General features: G+C 43.3%; 1 protein-coding gene across 4 annotated transcripts in view; it reads right to left on the bottom strand.

Moving 5' to 3' along the window:
• Positions 1-200: 200 nt before the first annotated feature.
• The window catches only part of LOC139371440 (SWI/SNF-related matrix-associated actin-dependent regulator of chromatin subfamily D member 1), a 33,966-nt gene continuing 10,830 nt past the window's right edge, over positions 201-23,336 (bottom strand). The window contains exons 3-13 of one of the 4 annotated variants that reach the window (XR_011627228.1): positions 23,047-23,212; positions 19,573-19,695; positions 19,344-19,460; positions 19,049-19,150; positions 13,266-13,427; positions 12,731-12,828; positions 8,534-8,669; positions 5,137-5,259; positions 3,148-3,249; positions 663-1,989; positions 201-612 (exon numbers count right to left, since the gene is read on the bottom strand). Coding sequence is in view for 3 of the 4 variants with exons in the window: in XM_071111859.1 (XP_070967960.1) it covers positions 2,891-2,894; positions 2,996-3,045; positions 3,097-3,249; positions 5,137-5,259; positions 8,534-8,669; positions 12,731-12,828; positions 13,266-13,427; positions 19,049-19,150; positions 19,344-19,460; positions 19,573-19,695; positions 23,047-23,212 (1,234 nt within the window). In the remaining variant the exon portion in view is untranslated. Of the gene's footprint in view, positions 1,990-2,608; positions 2,895-2,945; positions 3,046-3,096; positions 3,250-5,136; positions 5,260-8,533; positions 8,670-12,730; positions 12,829-13,265; positions 13,428-19,048; positions 19,151-19,343; positions 19,461-19,572; positions 19,696-23,046; positions 23,213-23,336 lie in introns of those variants that run through there. The other 3 variants (XM_071111859.1, XM_071111860.1, XM_071111861.1) reach the window with 3 other exon arrangements.

The raw sequence follows: 23,336 nt of genomic DNA, 5'->3' as shown, positions 1-23,336 counted from the left end.
AGATCGTCCCCCTGGTTGTTATACTATACCCTCTCCTGCATCACCCCACTTGTCACAGCAACGACACAGGTGTGTGGTATCAGAACTAAACGGTGATGCTGAGGTGAGCACTTAGGCAGGTAACATCTTTAAAAATGGTAAGAATGCCAGTTTGTGCATCAAATGGTTCAACTTTAAATAATTAATTCACAACCAAGAAGTTATCATTGACGATATCCTTTATTATAGCACGAGATTCAAAACATACAGGAAGAAAATAGGTTTGGTCCATGAAATAAAAAATACAATTCATGTCTGAAGATTTAAAAATCAGTCAACAGTATCATCCCTTTTACAGGTTTGGGGTCAATTCAGCATTAAATCAGCACGTTGATTGAAATTACACTCAACTATTGGAAAAATAAAATAAAAATACCCATTGAAAATATGTATTTAAATGAACTTACTGAACAGATACTGAATTGAGCACAACGATAAAGCTTCTTACATCCTCTACATGTCATATCTAAACAGAAATACCTACAAGCCTAAAGCCGTCTACCATGCTAGCAAAAAAGCTGAAATTCGTGAATGTCACAGCTAAAAAGTGAACCCAGCTCTACGCTTCTCTTCCTAAAAAGGTGTTGATAGCTTCTGCACACTAACAAATAAAGAAGGAAAACCCAGAGGAATTCATCTGAACAGAACAGTAGAAGCCTAAAATGTTGTTCTCCCTCTTCCACACAGGACCAACAAACAACTGCAACTTGCTGCTAGGTTATAGAGAATATTCTGGATTAAACCATTGGGGTCACTTGAGGGGGAACGTCTTGGGCAAACGGAGCATTAGATAATGAGTCAAATTGATGGTATGTCCTTTAAAAAAACAGACATTTTCCCCTTCACATCAGATTATTCTGTTCCTTATTTACAAAACTAGATCGACTTGAGGTAATTACTACTAAACACTACTTCCTTAATATTCTTTACTTCTAACTAAACAAGACCTCATACTTTCTAAACTTTTTTTTATTTTTATACAAACAAAGCTCCACCAAAATAGTTTAAAATGAAAAGGCCACTTAAATGATTAACTAACCAATATAGTGAAGTTTCAAAACATTGTACAGCCTTGCCTGTCATTACCATGCGTTGAAGTGTTCATAGGGGAATTTTGAAGCACACAAGATTCTAAAAGTATAATTTTTTGGAGGTACACAACATTCTAGAAGCATTTAAAATAATCTCGGTAAGAAACGAACAGCCAGCGGGCCAATAAAAGGCCACGGAATACTCACACAACCCTATCAATACCAAACAAACACTGAATATCAATTCCAGACCAAAGGCAGAATGGTAGTGTGTGTAGGCTATCACCTGATCAGTTATGAGTTAGTTTGGACTCAGAGCGGGGTAGATAGATAGTCCCAAGCATTTAAAATTAACCCAATGCTCTTTCACCTTGGCCAAATGTTACAACTTTAATTTAAGCCCCTTACTTAAAATACCCAAATATTAGTTATTGTGAAGTAGCATCAATACTTAGTTGGGGGTAATTTCAACCTCACTTAGGCCTGAATATATAGATTCAAGATCTGTGAGAGAGTTCAGCACAGAAAATAAATGCTTTGGGGGTTAAACAGAGATAGACCATTGAAAGAAAATAAGTCAAAATATATTTTAGCGGGACAATGGGACAAATATAAAAAAAGTAAGTAGCAATCAAACATTTATACATAACCATAACAGCTGCTAGTTGATGTTAAAATATATCCTACAGTTACCATCAGCAGTAAAGCAGTCTATACATCTAAGATGTCTTATCTAAGCCTTTTGCAAAAAAATCAGCGGTGTATTTATAAATATGAAAGTCCCAAAACTTCTCTTTTCGTCCTCCCAGAGAGAACAGCCACTTCTTTTCCTCTGTCGACCTGCTTTTCTTTGACTTCATCTGGCCTAGGTGTTTCTGATGCCCAGGGCCTGTTCCAGCTCCTGACGCCTCTGTTGGACCTGACATACATTTGAAAGAAACACAAAAAATGAAGAGATTAAACATGTAGATAAAGAACAATATTACATTTCAGAAATGGTAATCCAATTTTCAATTTCATAGAGCACTTTAGAGCATGTGTTATAAGTGAAAGGAATAGCAGGTAATTGCTAGGTCAATAGCAGGTAATGCTAGGTCAATAGCAGGTAATTGCTAGGTCAATAGCAGGTAATGCTAGGTCAATAGCAGGTAATGCTAGGTCAATAGCAGGTAATGCTAGGTCAATAGCAGGTAATGCTAGGTCAATAGCAGGCATTGCTAGGTAAATAGCAGGCATTGCTAGGTAAATAGCAGGTAATGCTAGGTAAATACCAGGAAACATAGGTAAATAGCAGGTAATGCTAGGTAAATAGCAGGCATTGCTAGGTAAATAGCAGGCAATGCTAGGTAAATAGCAGGTAATGCTAGGTAAATAGCAGGCAATGCTAGGTAAATAGCAGGCAATGCTAGGTAAATAGCAGGTAATGCTAGGTAAATAGCAGGTAATGCTAGGTAAATAGCAGGTAATGCTAGGTAAATAGCAGGTAAATACCAGGAAACATAAGTAAATAGCAGGTAATGCTAGGTCAATAGCAGGCATTGCTAGGTAAATAGCAGGTAATGCTAGGTAAATAGCAGTGGGAACAGCACCGTAAAATAAAGTATAATTAAAAATCTCCCTTAGATAATGATTGTAAGTATTTAGTAGGGCAGAAAAACTGGGTGGTATGACTCAGCAATGATGACCCTTCATGGGGAATGAATGGCAGAGGGGAGGAGGTTACCTTGGAGTAGAAGTAGCGACATACAGAATGGAGAGAGGTGAGGAGGTTACCTTGGGAGTAGAAGTAGCAACATACAGAATGGAGAGAGGTGAGGAGGTTACCTTGGGAGTAGAAGTAGCAACATACAGAATGGAGAGAGGGGAGGACGTTACCTTGGAGTAGAAGTAGCAACATACAGAATGGAGAGAGGTGAGGAGGTTACCTTGGAGTAGAAGTAGCAACATACAGAATGGAGAGAGGTGAGGAGGTTACCTTGGGGGTAGAAGTAGCAACATACAGAATGGAGAGAGGGGAGGACGTTACCTTGGGAGTAGAAGTAGCAACATACAGAATGGAGAGAGGTGAGGAGGTTACCTTGGAGTAGAAGTAGCGACACACGGCCTCCTGGGCCCAGGGTTGGAAATAGAACTCGGCTCTCCTCTCTTCTTCTGGGTTCGCAACAACATCAGTCATAGTCTGTAAAAAATAATCACATATACATTAGAAACGTTTAACTTTTAGTAACACTTCATTAAAAGTCTACAGGTATAATGTGTTGTTGTTTACGCACTAAAAGCATCATGCATGTTATCTATATTTATCTTTTCATACAAGTAAACCATCTGTGTAAAGCATACTAGGTTTGGTTTGCTCCTAGCAGGACTCCCTTAAAATAACTTTGCTTGAAAAAAAAAAAAAGCAGCAATATTAATGTTTGTCCCTCGAGACGCCGTAGCAACATAGCCAGTATACACTTCCTCAAAATAGTCTTAATTAATCTAAGATAAATCTGTCTCTCGTTGAATGCCAACAAACAATTCATTGCCACTCCAACTAGGAGTATTACTGTTGGCCAATCACAGACGAATGAGCATAGACTTCAGGTACCAAAAACTTAAGACTTTCTTCAATAAATAATATTGTGTGCTCTAACAGCCAGAAAAAAAATTAACAGCAGAACATCAAAACGAACAAAAACATCACAATTGTCGACCTAGTATATGACCAAACTGTTTCGAATGGGAAGCATGCAACAGGCTTCATAAAAACACATCTTCATTCACTCTGGCATGTTCTTGCATAAGGACAACTAAGGTTACTGGGCGCCAGGTAACCATGCGGAAGGCTGCATTTTCAGGGGGGAGAAGAAATATCCATGAACTTTGGACTGGATTCAACTAGATTCACCCCTTGGTTTCGTTGTCATTGGCAGTCCAGTCAGTGTGGTGTTTGGTCCTCCTCCAAGAATCAGCTGAACAAAACACTACATGTGGAACAGCTAGCTAGTGCTAATGGATAACAAACAGCCATGGCAGTTGGCTAGTGCAAACGGCTAACATACATCCATCCATGGCAGTTAGCTAGTGCTAACGGCTAACATACATCCATGGCAGTTAGCTAGTACTAACAGCTAACATACATCCATGGCAGCTAGCTAATGCCAACGGCTAACATACATCCATGGCAGTTAGCTAGTGCTAACGGCTAACATACATCCATCCATGGCAGTTAGCTAGTGCTAACGGCTAACATACATCCATGGCAGTTAGCTAGTACTAACAGCTAACATACATCCATGGCAGCTAGCTAATGCCAACGGCTAACATACATCCATGGCAGTTAGCTAGTGCTAACGGCTAACATACATCCATCCATGGCAGTTAGCTAGTGCTAACGGCTAACATACATCCATGGCAGTTAGCTAGTACTAACAGCTAACATACATCCATGGCAGCTAGCTAATGCCAACGGCTAACATACATCCATGGCAGTTAGCTAGTGCTAATGACTAACATATATCCATGGCAGCTAGCTAGTGCTAACGACTAACATACATCAATGGCAGCTAGACTGTGTTAATAGCTAACATTCGTACATGGCAGTTAACTAGTGCTAACGGCTAACTAAGTCTATTACTACACAAGGAAAAGGTCATGTTCAGTAAGACACAGAGCAAAATGCTTTGCAAAAGAAAACAACAATCTGTGTTTTTATTGGACAAGTTCAAGTAGTACCTCTCCATTTTAGTTCATTTCAATGCATTTTCTTCTTAATGAACATGACCCAGATGGGAGGTATTACGTAAAGTGTAATCAGCAACTGGGCAGCACTAGAGAGCCGTTTGAGTTACCTTGTAAGTTAAGAAAAGAGGCCTGTACACATCATTGCTGCTCCCGACACACATGGGGGGCCTCATTTCGTCATCTGAAGCACCAGTTCACCAGAGTTCAGTTCATAGTTTACCTTGAGGTCCCATAGAGAGGTGTTTTCCTGTTAGGTTACCTAGAGTTCCCTGCACTGTGACCGCAGCCAGCCATTGATAAAGCCCCGATGTTCTCTCTGTGTCTGTGTGTGTGTGTGTACCTTGAGGTCCCGGCACTGTGATTGCAGCCAGTCGTTGATGAAGCCCTGGGGGTCTCTGGCGAAGCTCAACATGAACTCTCTCTGGGTCTTCAGCTGGTTGATCGTCTCTATGGTCTCATGGATCTACAGGGAAAGAAGAGAGATCCGAGGGTCAAGCCTAGTTCAACATTTAAATACACTATCGTTTTAAAGCGTCTGCATGCTTCCCAGCCCGAAAACAGTTCAGTAGAGTTCGAGCATATACGACGACATTTTGTGACGGATTTGTTAGTTTTGGTGAGTTTTTCCTGGACGCAAGCCGAAGTTCGAAGCAGACTTCAACCCCCCTTCGTCGGTGATGGGTCCAACAGTAGGGATTCTTCAATAAAGTATTTGTCGTCATTCAACGATAAGAGGACTCGTTATCATGCAACATTTTTCATTGAAAAATACTGCATCAAAACACACAAAGATCTTGTCGCAGAATGACAAAAAAAATGAATGACAGATTTCTCGAGTTCTTAAGATTAATTTGGACTATTTTGAGGAGGAAATGTATACTGGCGACGGCGTTTTAAAAATGGACAAACAGTACCATTGGCCGCTTTTTTCTTTAAGGTCTTTTTAAGGGAGTTCGGTTCGTCTAGGCGCCAGCCAAACTGAAGCAAGCTGACGCCTTTATGGATCTGAACGGGGAAAACATTGCTGGATGGACATCCAAACCAAGATGGATTAAGTAGAGTTACTTGGCTTTGTACAGGGACACACATTAAGGCCCTATAAAATCTGCGATGCAGAGAACACGGACGGAATCCACACAAACATCATTTTTTAAAGGAATTCAACAATGTACTGTACTTAGTAGGGAAACAGGTTAATGTATTGAACATTTATTAGCCCAGAATGCACCAGTAATTTGTATTTCCTACAACTTTCTGAAGAGGCATCGAGAATGCCCCCGTCTGTGTACGGGGGTGCACGCGTCTACCGTTAGCGATGATAGTAATGAAAACAGTCAAGGTAGATGGAAAGGCTTTGTCAAAAACCTTCAGTTAAACGTTATCTACAGACGGCATTTAGACCGGCAGCACAATTCAGAGATTTCTTTTAGTAATTGATATTTTGACCCCCCCCCCTACCAAAAAAAACTCATTTTTTTTCCCCCTTCTGATGTGATTGGTCAAAAGACCAATTAGTGGGGAAAAGATCAGAATTGGGCTGCCTGTCAAAACGCAGCCGTAGCAGCTCATGATATCATTCTGCCGGATAAAACAGGATTATTTGAATCAATCCGCTGGGTATTTGTGTTGCCAACTCGACCAGCATGCTAGAAACACAACTAAACAGCAGCCTCATGATAGGCGCACACCGGAAATTAAAGGGGAACTACAAAATAAAATAAAAGATCCGTTTTTCCCCAGACCTCAAACGTGGTCTCTTGATGTGGTTTTAAGCATTTTTTTGTGGACTTTCACCATCCAATTTAGTTGTTTATCTATTAACCCCCTAGAGTCGATGTCGGCGCCTAATTATCTAAATCAGCTTAATAAAATAATAATAAGATATGTTTTTTTTTGTATTGGATGATTTCGCATCTGCGGTGAAAGAGCTCGAGCGGTGTTTGTCAGACTACATGAGACTTCTCACAAAAATCGTCTGTAGTGTCTTGAACAGCCTACAAACTATTATAACCCCCCCCCCCCCCCCCATGGAGAGATGAGACTCCCACGAACACCAAGGTGTTCTCCGTTTTGCTCCACGTCCCCCACAAGCATCTTGGGACTCGTCTGAAGTCGGTACAAGCCAATCTGCCAACTTCCATCTGTAGCGTCCGAACAGTTAAGGCTGCACACTAGTATGTTCCATCTGTGATCCACAGGCCTCACAAGACTCGTCTGAAGGAAGGGTCCCCCGGTACAAGATTTTAAAAAATGAATGGAAGTTTATATGGAGACTTTAGTGCCAAAAATATGGGGTTAAATAACAAAAAGAGAGAAAAAAAAAGGTTCCCGATCTTTCTTATCTCTTAGATATAGGACAGACACTTCAGAACAAACTTACTTTAGTTTTTTTTTTTTTGGGGGGGGGGGGGGGAGAATCTGTTATTCATTGCATTTGTTAAAATTGATGTACCTCTGTCCTTGAGCTGTTCTTGTCTAATGATGTTCTGTATTATATAATGTTCTGTGTTCTGTTTTTTGTGTTCTGTGTTCTGTATGATGTGCCATGTTCTGTGTTCTGTGTTCTGTATTATGTGTCATGTTCTGTGTTCTGTGTTCTGTATGATGTGCCATGTTCTGTGTTCTGTATTATGTGTCATGTTCTGTGTTCTGTATGGACCCCAGGAAGAGTAGCTGCTGCTTTTGCAACAGCTAATGGGGATCCTAATAAAATACTCCCAAAATGGTATGGGGCTAATAGCAGTAAGGCCAAATGAAAACATTAATCTTTTATTGTATTTTTGATTTATATATATATTTTTTTATACAATTATTATTATTTTTTTAATGCTTCAAGGGGTCTTAACATTCCAAATCAAATAGCTAAATGATCCTTGGTGTGACCTGCTTAAAACAAGTACATGTAGTTTAGTAGGATACCCCCCCCCCCCAGTGTAGACAGGGCTTAGATTTATGGGCTCATTTTTAAAAGCTCATTTGAGCTCAAAAACATACAAAAAACAAATTGGGAAAAACTGAAACCTGGAAAAACAAAAAGAAAACAGAATTTGGTGAAAGGAAAAAAATAACAATCAGGCAACAAAATAAATGAATCAGGCCCTAAACAATGCAAATGGATACTTCTTTAAAATCTTCCAGATTTAGCTAGCCAGCTAAACTTCATCTGTAGTCACTGTAGTAGGGACATTATGTTATCGAGTGCTCCTCACTCAGTCAAGTAGTACCGTGACAGTTGTCTTGTAAAATTTGCTGTGTTTCGTTGGCCTTTGCCACAGCAGCTAGCCAGGGTCTCTCTGACCTTACTCTGCACTAGTTACCTCAGCTCTGCTCCCTCTACAATCACAGCAATGCGACATGTAGCCAATGCTAGTGACAGTGTGTGTGTTTGTGTGTCAGAGTCCATCCTGTGGGGTCTTGTTCTTTATTCTGTATTAACAGTCTGACCTTGAAGTAGGCTGCTGGAAGTTGGAGAGGGGGAGGAGGGCTGTCTATTTGTTGTTTGATTTCAGGTTCAGAGAGTTTCTCTGTACAGTCTGTTCCTAGTTCACCTCTATTTTCCCACTCTTCCACCATCTCTGTACAATAGCAGAGTGTAATAAAAAAAGAGTGTGGAAGAACAGCTGTTTATTGCCTCAGTCACACAGCCTCAGAATAGCTTACCATAAGTTCTAGGCTAGATTCAGTCCCTTGAAAACCAATGAAACACGGAAGACTTCAACTATGAGCTCCATACATACCTTGTTGTCCAGGCCAGCTATCTCCTGCTGGCTGGCGGTGGATAGGAGGAAGGAGTTCATCTGGGTCTTCAGAGTGTCGTCCACCTCCACATCGATGTCATAGCAGGCCGTCTTCTTCTGGTCGTTGGGATCCACACTGTAGACACACAGGGAGAGAGTTAGATCATACAGTCGTCTATCTGTAGTCCAGATTGTCATTTCTTGCAATCACGCTGCACATCTCAGAAGAGTTCTATATCATATTAATGTGGTTCTTGAAACACTTGGAACAATTCCGTAGGCAATGAGATCTGATCTGAGCTTCGAGTTATAAAAAGGGCCCAGAGTTTTTCCCCGAACCACGCAAACACTCTGGACCCTAGTGACGAGGACAAAACGAGGCGTCGACCCTAGTGACGAGGCTTACCTGATAACATGGTTAATAATGGGTTAGAGGCCTACCTGATGACATGGTTAATAATGGGTTAGAGGCCTACCTGATGACATGGTTAATGATGGGTTAGAGGCCTACCTGATGACATGGTTAATAATGGGTTAGAGGCCTACCTGATGACATGGTTAATGATGGGTTAGAGGCCTACCTGACGACATGGTTAATAATGGGTTAGAGGCCTACCTGACGACATGGTTAATGATGGGTTAGAGGCCTACCTGATGACATGGTTAATGATGGGTTAGAGGCCTACCAGGCCTACCTGATGACATGGTTAATGATGGGTTAGAGGCCTACCTGATGACATGGTTAATAATGGGTTAGAGGCCTACCTGACGACATGGTTAATGATGGGTTAGAGGCCTACCTGACGACATGGTTAATGATGGGTTAGAGACCTACCTGATGACATGGTTAATAATGGGTTAGAGGCCTACCTGATGACATGGTTAATAATGGGTTAGAGGCCTACCTGATGACATGGTTAATAATGGGTTAGAGGCCTACCTGATGACATGGTTAATAATGGGTTAGAGGCCTACCTGATGACATGGTTAATAATGGGTTAGAGGCCTACCTGATGACATGGTTAATAATGGGTTAGAGGCCTACCTGACGACATGGTTAATAATGGGTTAGAGGCCTACCTGATGACATGGTTAATAATGGGTTAGAGGCCTACCAGGCCTACCTGATGACATGGTTAATGATGGGTTAGAGGCCTACCTGACGACATGGTTAATAATGGGTTAGAGGCCTACCAGGCCTACCTGATGACATGGTTAATGATGGGTTAGAGGCCTACCTGATGACATGGTTAATAATGGGTTAGAGGCCTACCAGGCCTACCTGATGACATGGTTAATGATGGGTTAGAGGCCTACCTGATGACATGGTTAATAATGGGTTAGAGGCCTACCTGATGACATGGTTAATGATGGGTTAGAGGCCTACCTGACGACATGGTTAATGATGGGTTAGAGGCCTACCTGATGACATGGTTAATAATGGGTTAGAGGCCTACCTGATGACATGGTTAATGATGGGTTAGAGGCCTACTTGAGGACATGGTTAATAATGGGTTAGAGGCCTACCTGATGACATGGTTAATAATGGGTTAGAGGCCTACCTGACGACATGGTTAATGATGGGTTAGAGGCCTACCTGACGACATGGTTAATGATGGGTTAGAGGCCTACCTGACGACATGGTTAATAATGGGTTAGAGGCCTACCTGACGACATGGTTAATAATGGGTTAGAGGCCTACCTGACGACATTGTTAATGATGGGTTAGAGGCCTACCTGACGACATGGTTAATAATGGGTTAGAGGCCTACCTGACGACATGGTTAATAATGGGTTAGAGACCTACCTGATGACATGGTTAATAATGGGTTAGAGGCCTACCTGATGACATGGTTAATGATGGGTTAGAGGCCTACCTGACGACATGGTTAATGATGGGTTAGAGGCCTACCTGATGACATGGTTAATAATGGGTTAGAGGCCTACCTGACGACATGGTTAATAATGGGTTAGAGACCTACCTGATGACATGGTTAATAATGGGTTAGAGGCCTACCTGATGACATGGTTAATAATGGGTTAGAGGCCTACCTGATGACATGGTTAATGATGGGTTAGAGGCCTACCTGACGACATGGTTAATGATGGGTTAGAGGCCTACCTGATGACATGGTTAATAATGGGTTAGAGGCCTACCTGACGACATGGTTAATAATGGGTTAGAGGCCTACCTGATGACATGGTTAATAATGGGTTAGAGGCCTACCTGATGACATGGTTAATAATGGGTTAGAGGCCTACCTGATGACATGGTTAATAATGGGTTAGAGGCCTACCTGACGACATGGTTAATAATGGGTTAGAGGCCTACCAGGCCTACCTGACGACATGGTTAATAATGGGTTAGAGGCCTACCTGATGACATGGTTAATGATGGGTTAGAGGCCTACCTGATGACATGGTTAATAATGGGTTAGAGGCCTACCTGACGACATGGTTAATAATGGGTTAGAGGCCTACCTGATGACATGGTTAATGATGGGTTAGAGGCCTACCAGGCCTACCTGACGACATGGTTAATAATGGGTTAGAGGCCTACCTGACGACATGGTTAATGATGGGTTAGAGGCCTACCTGACGACATGGTTAATAATGGGTTAGAGGCCTACCTGACGACATGGTTAATAATGGGTTAGAGGCCTACCTGACGACATGGTTAATAATGGGTTAGAGGCCTACCTGACGACATGGTTAATAATGGGTTAGAGGCCTACCAGGCCTACCTGACGACATGGTTAATAATGGGTTAGAGGCCTACCTGACGACATGGTTAATAATGGGTTAGAGGCCTACCTGACGACATGGTTAATAATGGGTTAGAGACCTACCTGATGACATGGTTAATAATGGGTTAGAGGCCTACCTGATGACATGGTTAATAATGGGTTAGAGGCCTACCTGATGACATGGTTAATGATGGGTTAGAGGCCTACCTGATGACATGGTTAATGATGGGTTAGAGGCCTACCTGATGACATGGTTAATGATGGGTTAGAGGCCTACCAGGCCTACCTGACGACATGGTTAATAATGGGTTAGAGGCCTACCTGACGACATGGTTAATGATGGGTTAGAGGCCTACCTGATGACATGGTTAATGATGGGTTAGAGGCCTACCTGATGACATGGTTAATGATGGGTTAGAGGCCTACCTGATGACATGGTTAATGATGGGTTAGAGGCCTACCTGACGACATGGTTAATGATGGGTTAGAGGCCTACCTGATGACATGGTTAATAATGGGTTAGAGACCTACCTGACGACATGGTTAATAATGGGTTAGAGGCCTACCTGATGACATGGTTAATGATGGGTTAGAGGCCTACCTGATGACATGGTTAATGATGGGTTAGAGGCCTACCTGACGACATGGTTAATGATGGGTTAGAGGCCTACCTGATGACATGGTTAATGATGGGTTAGAGGCCTACCTGATGACATGGTTAATGATGGGTTAGAGGCCTACCTGATGACATGGTTAATGATGGGTTAGAGGCCTACCTGATGACATGGTTAATGATGCGTTAGAGGCCTACCAGGCCTACCTGATGACATGGTTAATGATGGGTTAGAGGCCTACCTGACGACATGGTTAATAATGGGTTAGAGGCCTACCTGACGACATGGTTAATAATGGGTTAGAGGCCTACCTGACGACATGGTTAATAATGGGTTAGAGGCCTACCTGACGACATGGTTAATAATGGGTTAGAGGCCTACCTGACGACATGGTTAATAATGGGTTAGAGGCCTACCTGATGACATGGTTAATAATGGGTTAGAGGCCTACCTGATGACATGGTTAATGATGGGTTAGAGGCCTACCTGATGACATGGTTAATAATGGGTTAGAGGCCTACCTGATGACATGGTTAATAATGGGTTAGAGGCCTACCTGATGACATGGTTAATGATGGGTTAGAGGCCTACCTGATGACATGGTTAATAATGGGTTAGAGGCCTACCTGATGACATGGTTAATGATGGGTTAGAGGCCTACCTGATGACATGGTTAATGATGGGTTAGAGGCCTACCTGACGACATGGTTAATAATGGGTTAGAGGCCTACCTGACGACATGGTTAAAAATGGGTTAGAGGCCTACCTGACGACATGGTTAAAAATGGGTTAGAGGCCTACCTGACGACATGGTTAAAAATGGGTTAGAGGCCTACCTGATGACATGGTTAATGATGATGGGTTCTGGAGGCATCAGGAGAGCATGGAGACGCTGGGGGATCTCAGAGAACTTCATACGCTGAGTCTCAAAGATCTAGAACAAAATAGATAAAACAGAACCTTATTAATTTACTGAAGAACCAGACATGCGTTTCAGCTTTGGAGAGTTAATAAGGATTGCTATTTGTTGTAGGACTAGAGTGTGTTTAGGCTCAGGACAATATTCCCTGGCCCATTTACCCTTAACCATAAAGATTATGAAATGGCAAATTACATTGCAGAACGTCCATTAGATTATTTAACTGTGCCTTAACATTACAGATACAAAACGTGGGGAAAAGATACTCTCCCTAAGAAAGCCTTGTATCTTCCAGCTGTGAACATAGGACACGGTTTTGTACTGGTCCCGCATGGGAATCGAACCCACAACCCTGCCGTTACAAGCGCCATCCCCTACCAACTAAGCCACACGGGGCCACTTGCTGCTCACTGACCTGCTGCAGGTCGTTGTCACAGTTGATGAACTCTCACCTGCTGCAGGTACTTGTCACAGTTGATGAACTCTCTCTCGTGGGGGTCCTGCAGCTTGTGGGTCTTAACATACTGCCAGAGTGCCTGGATGATGACCGGCCTGGTCTGGGTGTGGATCCCCAACATACGGGCCAGGCGAGGGTCCAACTTGAACTGAGGGGGCTGGGAAAGGGGAAGGTATGGAGAGGTGAAATTAGCAGTGACATTACACCATCAAATTGAAAAGTCTCTGAAGAGAGACTCAAATGACAAGAATGTATTTGGGAGAGATATAGAAAGGCCCTGCTGCCAAAACCACCTGGTTCATATTGAATTCAATAAATAAATAAAAAATGAACAGAACATCAACATGACACCATTTAAAATGTAACTGAGTGTTTTTTTTTATTTTTTTAAATCAACATTAAATCATATATAAATCTGTTCATATATACCCCATTCAATGCATTTCTGAAAAGGTGTAAATGACCATGTCTGTGTTTGCTTTCAGAAATTCATTGAATGTTTGGGAATGACGTTATTGTCAGGCATTTGAGAAAATTCTATTGCAAATATAGAGAGTGGGAAAGTGGCCGTAACATTTGGACAAATAATAGACACTGCAGTAAATAAAACCTAATAAAAGCCTGTCTTGTCCGGGACCGGACTCAGAGCGGTGCATCATAGCTACAGTAGGCCTATATGCAAATAAGCCATTTGCTATAAGGTCCTGTCATCATTCACTATGAACTGGACTGTGTGTTTACAGGCAGTAGGGCCTGTCATCATTCACTTTGAACTGGACTGTGTGTTTACAGGCAGTAGGGGCTGGCATCATTCACTATGAACTGGACTGTGTGTTTAGAGGCAGTAGGGCCTGTCATCATTCACTATGAACTGGACTGTGTGTTTACAGGCAGTAGGGCCTGTCATCATTCACTATGAACTGGACTGTGTGTTTACAGGCAGTAGGGGCTGGCATCATTCACTATGAACTGGACTGTGTGTTTACAGGCAGTAGGGCCTGCCATCATTCACTTTGAACTGGACTGTGTGTTTACAGGCAGTAGGGCCTGTCATCATCCACTATGAACTGGACTGTGTGTTTACAGGCAGTAGGGCCTGTCATCATTCACTCTGAACTGGACTGTGTGTTTACAGGAAGTAGGGCCTGTCATCATTCACTATGAACTGGACTGTGTGTTTACAGGCAGTAGGGGCTGGCATCATTCACTATGAACTGGACTGTGTGTTTACAGGCAGTAGGGCCTGCCATCATTCACTTTGAACTGGACTGTGTGTTTACAGGCAGTAGGGTCTGTCATCATTCACTTTGAACTAGACTGTGTGTTTACAGGCAGTAGGGCCTGTCATCATTCACTTTGAACTGGACTGTGTGTTTACAGGCAGTAGGGTCTGTCATCATTCACTATGAACTGGACTGTGTGTTTACAGGCAGTAGGGACTGTCATCATTCACTATGAACTGGACTGTGTGTTTACAGGCAGTAGGACCTGTCATCATTCACTTTGAACTGGACTGTGTGTTTAGAGGCAGTAGGGCCTGTCATCATTCACTATGAACTGGACTGTGTGTTTACAGGCAGTAGGGCCTGTCATCATTCACTCTGAACTGGACTGTGTGTTTACAGGAAGTAGGGCCTGTCATCATTCACTATGAACTGGACTGTGTGTTTACAGGAAGTAGGGCCTGTCATCATTCACTATGAACTGGACTGTGTGTTTACAGGCAGTAGGGTCTGTCATCATTCACTATGAACTGGACTGTGTGTTTACAGGCAGTAGGGCCTGCCATCATTCACTTTGAACTGGACTGTGTGTTTACAGGCAGTAGGGCCTGCCATCATTCACTTTGAACTAGACTGTGTGTTTACAGGCAGTAGGGCCTGTCATCATTCACTTTGAACTAGACTGTGTGTTTACAGGCAGTAGGGCCTGTCATCATTCACTTTGAACTGGACTGTGTGTTTACAGGCAGTAGGGTCTGTCATCATTCACTATGAACTGGACTGTGTGTTTACAGGCAGTAGGGCCTGTCATCATTCACTTTGAACTGGACTGTGTGTTTACAGGCAGTAGGGCCTGTCATCATTCACTATGAACTGGACTGTGTTTACAGGCAGTAGGTCCTGTCATCATTCACTATGAACTGGACTGTGTGTTTACAGGCAGTAGGGCCTGTCATCATTCACTATGAACTGGACTGTGTGTTTACAGGCAGTAGGGCCTGTCATCATTCACTTTGAACTGGACTGTGTGTTTACAGGCAGTAGGGTCTGTCATCATTCACTATGAACTGGACTGTGTGTTTACAGGCAGTAGGGCCTGTCATCATTCACTATGAACTGGACTGTGTGTTTACAGGCAGTAGGGCCTGTCATCATTCACTATGAACTGGACTGTGTGTTTACAGGCAGTAGGGTCTGCCATCATTCACTATGAACTGGACTGTGTGTTTACAGGCAGTAGGGCCTGTCATCATTCACTTTGAACTGGACTGTGTGTTTACAGGCAGTAGGGTCTGTCATCATTCACTATGAACTGGACTGTGTGTTTACAGGCAGTAGGGTCTGCCATCATTCACTATGAACTGGACTGTGTGTTTACAGGCAGTAGGGCCTGTCATCATTCACTTTGAACTGGACTGTGTGTTTACAGGCAGTAGGGTCTGCCATCATTCACTATGAACTGGACTGTGTGTTTACAGGCAGTAGGGTCTGCCATCATTCACTATGAACTGGACTGTGTGTTTACAGGCAGTAGGGTCTGCCATCATTCACTATGAACTGGACTGTGTGTTTACAGATAGAAGCAACAGCGTGACTTTAGATCATTAAAAAAAGCATTTGGCAAAAGCCACCTGAATGGATTTCTGTAAATACCGCGGGAGTCCGCTTAGATTTGGGAACTGTACAGTCCTATTGATCAAAACACCATGAAAAAGGCAGGCTCTTTCCCTCAGTTGCTTATGCACATCAACAACAAGATCAACAACTAAATGTTAGCCAGAGCGAGATGAGTTCAAATCTAACGAGGGAACAGTAGATAACGCAAACTTTTCCAGCTAGTTGGCCGTCATAATTGCACTGATAAACGATGGGGAATTAGTAGCCTGCTCGTCCTTCTGCAGCTTGCCTGCCAAAGCATGCTTGTCCCAACCAACATTTTGACAACTGAATGGGATCTGCCTGCCCGCCCATTCGATTGATGCCAAATACATTTGATTGACAACTAAGAGGTATGTTAACTGTGGATAACAGTCGTTCAAGATCAGCGTAGCTAGCAAAGTGATTCACATTTTCTTGCTAACCAAATGAAAAGGGACAGAGGGATACGAATGCCTTCAACTGAAATGTGTCTTCTGCATTTAACCCTCAACCCCCAGTCAACTGGCAACTGCATCTCTAGCTGTAGCCACAGAAAAAACAATATGGGGGGGTGGGACTCTCTGCCACTTACCCACTCGTCCAATGATATGACGTCCTCCCAGCAGCTAGCTAGGTAATGTTAGGCTCCGTGTTATTAGCTACTAAATAAATAGATATGCTAGCCTATTAGCCATGTTATAACTGACTTGTGATCATTGCCCTTGCTAGTTTGATTGTATTGACATTCCCAGCATTGGGTTACATTGGTCTGTTTTTGTCCAGAATATTGAGTCATTGAAACTGAACCAGTGCATCCCGAATGGAGGCAGCAGACGATGTACCAGGCCAGCTGTGATTTACAACCTGATAGTAATATGTTTTGTACTACCAAGAAATGTATCGGTGAGTTATATGAATCGTGCATTGAACTGCATCCATCTATTCTGCCAACAATGCCTGACTCTACATCATGGGATTTGGAATACAATTCTACCCATTTTAAAACGTCTTATAAAGTTGTTTTGTAGCATGAAGTGGGAATTTGATATTTTGAGATTTTTACGATTGTCCGTTTCATATCTGTAAAGTAGTCCCCAATTTTTAATGTTATTATATATATGTGTGTGTATGTATATATGTATATATGTATATATGTATATATATATATATATATAATATATATATAATATATATATATCATATATATATTATATATATATATCATATATATTGATTGAACGGCAGATGCTGAAATACACATGAAATGACCCCGGGAATAAATATAACAGCGCTCAAAGATGCACAATAAGAGTCAAATTCAAAATGGCTGAATCTTTCCCGTTAATAAGAGATGAATCCTTTTTGTTTTTGCCGAAGTGTCTCTTTAAAACTACAGTGACACCTAGAGGATGTATATGAGAGGTCCCGGGTTGCGATTATTATAAAATGTTTTTACATGGTAGTCTAGTATGAGCAGGACAGAACTAATAGGATGGTTATTACCTGGTAGTCTAGTATGAGCAGGACAGAACTAATAGGATGGTTATTACCTGGTAGTCTAGTATGAGCAGGACAGTCAGTGAGTACGGTTACATGGAGTCAATGCGATTATTGTGTACAGTCAGATTAATATAATAGTTTGATTAAAACGTTTACGTGCTTTGCAAGAAGAATGATTTCCCTAATAATCCTGTTTACATGGACACATCGGAAATCAGGCAACCCCATGACACACTGATGAATGCAGAAAATAGCCAATTAAAATACATGTTCTATCCCAGCGGCCATGTTATTTTTGGGAAGAATACTTGATTCGGAGTTCAGACAAAGTTTCTATATGAAAACTACTTCTAAGATGCATTTTCTAAGATGCAAATTTGTTCCAAACTCACTTCACCCAGGCTAAAGAGGGAGGCTCTCGTTTGGGCTAGAGGGGAGGCTCTCGGTTGGGCTAAAGAGGGGAGGCTCTCGGTTGGGCTAAAGAGGGGAGGCTCTCGGTTGGGCTAAAGAGGGGAGGCTCTCGGTTGGGCTAAAGAGGGGAGGCTCTCGGTTGGGCTAAAGAGGGGAGGCTCTCGGTTGGGCTAAAGAGGGGAGGCTCTCGGTTGGGCTAAAGAGGGGAGGCTCTCGGTTGGGCTAAAGAGGGGAGGCTCTCGGTTGGGCTAAAGAGGGGAGGCTCTCGGTTGGGCTAAAGAGGGGAGGCTCTCGGTTGGGCTAAAGAGGGGAGGCTCTCGGTTGGGCTAAAGAGGGGAGGCTCTCGGTTGGGCTAAAGAGGGGAGGCTCTCGGTTGGGCTAAAGAGGGGAGGCTCTCGGTTGGGCTAAAGAGGGGAGGCTCTCGGTTGGGCTAAAGAGGGGAGGCTCTCGGTTGGGCTAAAGAGGGGAGGCTCTCGGTTGGGCTAAAGAGGGGAGGCTCTCGGTTGGGCTAAAGAGGGGAGGCTCTCGGTTGGGCTAAAGAGGGGAGGCTCTCGGTTGGGCTAAAGAGGGGAGGCTCTCGGTTGGGCTAAAGAGGGGAGGCTCTCGGTTGGGCTAAAGAGGGAGGCTCTCGGGTGGGCTAAAGAGGGAGGCTCTCGGGTGGGCTAAAGAGGGAGGCTCTCGGGTGGGCTAAAGAGGGATGCTCTCGGGTGGGCTAAAGAGGGGGGCTCTCGGTTGGTACTAGCAGATCAAATACACAGCTGGAACTCCGATTAAGGTATTTACACATCCTAATAATTTGAAAGAAAACCAGGTGTTTAACTTCAATTTTGACCGAACGCCAATTAAGATAAGCAGAGTAAGGTGTTAAAGACTATCGCATAATCTGTTTACAGCCACAATCAGTTTAATATGGAATTATTACTGTGCATGTAAACGTACTCAGTGTAATGATGTGTTTTTACCTGGTAGCCCAGCATCAGCAGGACAGTAATAATAATGTGTTTACCTGGTAGTCCAGCATCAGCAGGACAGTGCAGCGTACCCCGACATCACCTGGCCTCTTCACCTGGAACCCGTCTGTCTCCTGAGTGGTCGCGGTCCTGTGCCACTATTAACAATAGAAATAACTTTAGTAGTTATTTTTTGGTTTCTTTAGAACACAATCTCATTACTAAGACTACAATAGATAAAGTGGTTAAGAAGAGTGGAGGTGGCAATTCGCTTGACATTGTTCATGAAAATAAATCGAATCATAGATTTTTTTTTTTTTTATCTGAACATTAAACCGTATTTTTTTTTACCTCGACCAAGTGATTGTCAGGCCCATAGAGGTCCTTGTCCAACTCGATGACCAGAGACTTGAAGAAGGAAGAGAACTTTCTCTTTTGCTTGGTTGCTTCATACTTGGACACAGCAGTCTGAGAAAATATATATTTTTTTAAATCAGACACATTTCCCCAAGTTAGATAAAAAACACACACAGACACTAACCGTCAACACACAAACATACAACTAGTAAAATAGTCTTACATCTTCAAGCAGGCGTCCTTCGACACGCAACTCCCACGATGCTACAGTGCCATCCCCGTCTTCTGCGTCGGGCTTGGCAGGGTTGAACGTGTTGGATATGAAGATACGAAGCTTTCGCTTTTGCTGAAAACACAAAAAAAAAGTTCAGTCATGTTGAAATTTCACGATCAACATGTGTATAATCTTCAGAGGAAAACATGGGAAGTGATGAGCAGGAAAAACTCAACCCGGACTTGAGCCTTGATCCGAAAGAGAAAAAGGCGTCGGGGCGCCCTGACCAAACTACTGCCTCTACCATCCATTCTATTGGCGAACGTACAATCACCGGAGAACAAACTGGATGAGCTCCGTTCGAGACTATCCTATCAACGGGACCTGAAGAACTATAATATTCTGTGTTTCACGAGTCGTGGCTGAACAAATACACACACACACACACAGCTGTTTTTTATATGCAGCGGCTGGACAGACCGGCAACGTCGGGTAAGCTCACCGGTGGACATGTCTTTTGAGATGCGATCTCTAACATTAGGGATTCTCGAGGTTCTGCTTGACTAAATTAGAATATTTCTTCATAAGCTATACACTGTTTGCCAAGCGAGTTCATCTATGAAATGCTGACGAATGTCTTGTTCGAGCTGTGTATGCAACTGGTTCACCTCTGATGCTCACAGGTAATGTGTATTGAAAGAGATCTCTGAATGTTCTTCACCCAGCATACACCCCTCCAACCAGACATGCTTTATCTACTCATTTGCTGGATGCAGAGTTCAACAGAGGTCAAGTGAAGGTCAAGCAAATCATAGAGAAAGCAGACTGTATTGCAATCATCTCTGATGGGTGGTCGAATTTTCGTGGGCAAGGAATAATTAACTACATCATCTCCACCCCTCAACCAGTATTCTACAAGAGCACAGACACACCGGGCTCTACATTGCAGATGAGCTGAAGGCAGGCATCAAGGACCTTGGACCATAGAAGGTATTTGCACTGGTGAGACAATGCTGCAAACATGAAGGCTGCTTGGTCTAAAGTGGAGGAGTCCTACCCTCACATTGCACCCATTGGCTGTGCTGCTCATGCATTGAATCTGCTCCCCAAGGACATCATGGCACTGAAAACAATGGATACACTCTACAACATAACCAAGGAAATGGATAGGTATGTGAAGGGTCATCAAGTTATAGCAGCAATCTACCTCACCAAGCAAAGTGAGAGGAATAAGAGCACTACATTGAAGCTGCCTAGCAACACCCGTTGGGGTGGTGTTGTCATCATGTTTGACAGTCTCCTGGAGGGGAAGGAGTCTCTCCAAGAAATGGTCATATCACAGTCTGCCGATTTGGACAGCCCCATCAAGAGGATCCCCCAGGATGATGTATTTTGGGAGAGAGTGGTAAGCACCCTGAAACTCCTGAAACCTATAGCAGTAGCCATTGTATGGATTGAGGGAGACAATGCCATCCTGTCTGATGTTCAGACTCTGTTTGCAGATGTAAGAGGAGAAATCTGTACTGCCCTGCCCACTTCACTGCTGCTCCAAGCAGAGGAAACGGCAGTTCTGACATACATCAAAAAGCCTGAAGCCCATACACGCCGCAGCGTACATGTTGGACCCCAAGTATTCTGGCAAGAGCATCCTGTCTGGTGCAGAGATCAACAAGGCCTATGGTGTCATCACTATTATGTCTCACCACCTTGGCCTGGATAAGGGTAGCTAGGCAGGGTAGCCTAGTGGTTAGAGCGTTGGAGTAGTAACCGAAAGGTTGCAAGTTCAAATCCGCGAGCTGACAACGTACAAATCTGTCGTTCTGCCCCTGAACAGGCAGTTCCACTGTTCCTAGGCCGTCATTGTAAATAAGAACTTGTTTTTAACTGACTTGCCTAGTGAAATAAAAATAAAAAATGCAGCTGGTGGCCACACCAGATAAAAAAAGGGGGGAAAAAAGGGCAAGGTTCTTGGCAGTCTGGCGAAGTACACTTCCAAGCAAGGGCTTTGGGATGGAGATGCAATATGGCAGTCGTGCCAACATATCGCCTCAGCCACCAGCCACCTTTTTGAGACTGACAACGAGCCATCCTCAACAAGGTTGGAAAGTGACAGTGAAGATGAGGCCTGATGTTCAAGAGGTGGTCCAGGGAGAAGACATTTAGTTTCTAGACTATCATTGAAAACGTTTTTGGGAGATGTGATGGATCCTTGGGGATCATTCAATATTCCCTTTTGTTGTTCAGGGAAATCGTCCCATGTGCAGAGTCAACTCATTTGATTAAAGTTCAATTCTTAACTAAATGTATTTCTATAGGAAGGATTTAAACATTTGCAATTATGTCTACTTATGATAACGTAAAAGGTTTATGTTTCTGTCTCCAAATGATATGGTAAATATATCCAATGCAAAAAACATCTACATTTAAATGGTATTAACATAATTTGCATATGTTCCTGTTTGTAATCTGTCATAATTCTCATATAAACTAAGGGAAACCCAGCCGTGAGCAAGCAACACCAAAACATGCATGAGAGCAGCTGCTGTTCCAGACGGATGTGTGATCACGCTCTCCGTAAGACGTTTAAACAGGTTAACATTTACAAGGCCGCAGGGCAGACGGATTATCAGAGCAAGTGCTAACCAGCTGACAAGTGTCTACACTGACATTTTCAACATCTCCTTGACCCAGTCTGTAATACCTACATGTTTCAAGTAGTCCACCATAGTGCCTGTGCCCAAGAACGGCAAGGTAGCCTGTGTAAATGACTAGCACTCACATATGCAGCCATGAAATGCTTTGAAAGGCTGGTAATGGCTCACATCAACACTATTATCCCAGAAACCCTGGACCCTCTCCAAGTCACCTACCACCCCAACAGATCCACAAATGATGCAATCTCTATTGCACTCCACACTGCTCTTTCCTACATGGACAAGAGGGACACCTATGTGAGAATGCTGTTCATCAACTACAGCTCAGCATTCAACACCATAGTGAAGCTCATCACTAAACTAAGGACTCTGGGACTAAACACCTCCCTTAGCAACTGGATCCTGGCCTTCCTGACGGCTGCCCCCAGGTGGTGAGGGTAGGTAACAACACATCCACCACGCTGACCCTCAACACGAGGCGCCCCTTAGGGGTGCTTGCTCAGTTCCCTCCTGTACTCCCTGCTCAGCCACAACTGTGCGTCCACGCACGACTCATGAAGTTTTCCAACGACAACTGTGGTAGGCCTGATCACAGACGACAATGAGACTATAGGGAGGCGGTCAGAGACCTGGCAGTGTGGTGCCAGGACAACCTGTCCCTCAACATCAGCAAGACAAAGTAACTGATCGTGGACTTAAACCCTGTTCATATTATGTTATTCCTTAGGATCTAAAAGGAAACAATGATCCTAGATCAGCAGTGTTACTTTGAAGTGCTTCATGAATACAGGCCTTGGCCCCTAGTGAGGAAATAACCCCATCTGTTTACCTTGATGGGTCTCTTGAGTGCCTCCTGGATGTCCAGACGTTTCCTCATGATGGTCTGGTCCAGCTTCCTCTCAAACGCCAGCAGGTCCATGTAGGCTTGAGACTCTGGCACCAGCTCCCGGATCCTCTGAGGTAAAATCTTATCCGCCATCTTCTTCTTCTTGGTACTGCAACAGAAGATAACAATAGTGTGAGTTGATAAGAAATGAAAAAAGGCCAATATACATTATGTATACACATTTATTTCCCCCTACAAAGACACGGTCAACTCTTAATGAGGACAAATAATCA

This window comes from Oncorhynchus clarkii, chromosome 17, assembly GCF_045791955.1.
Source record: "Oncorhynchus clarkii lewisi isolate Uvic-CL-2024 chromosome 17, UVic_Ocla_1.0, whole genome shotgun sequence".
NCBI lineage: Eukaryota > Metazoa > Chordata > Actinopteri > Salmoniformes > Salmonidae > Oncorhynchus > Oncorhynchus clarkii.
This window is presented reverse-complemented; position numbering and strand designations above follow the sequence as displayed.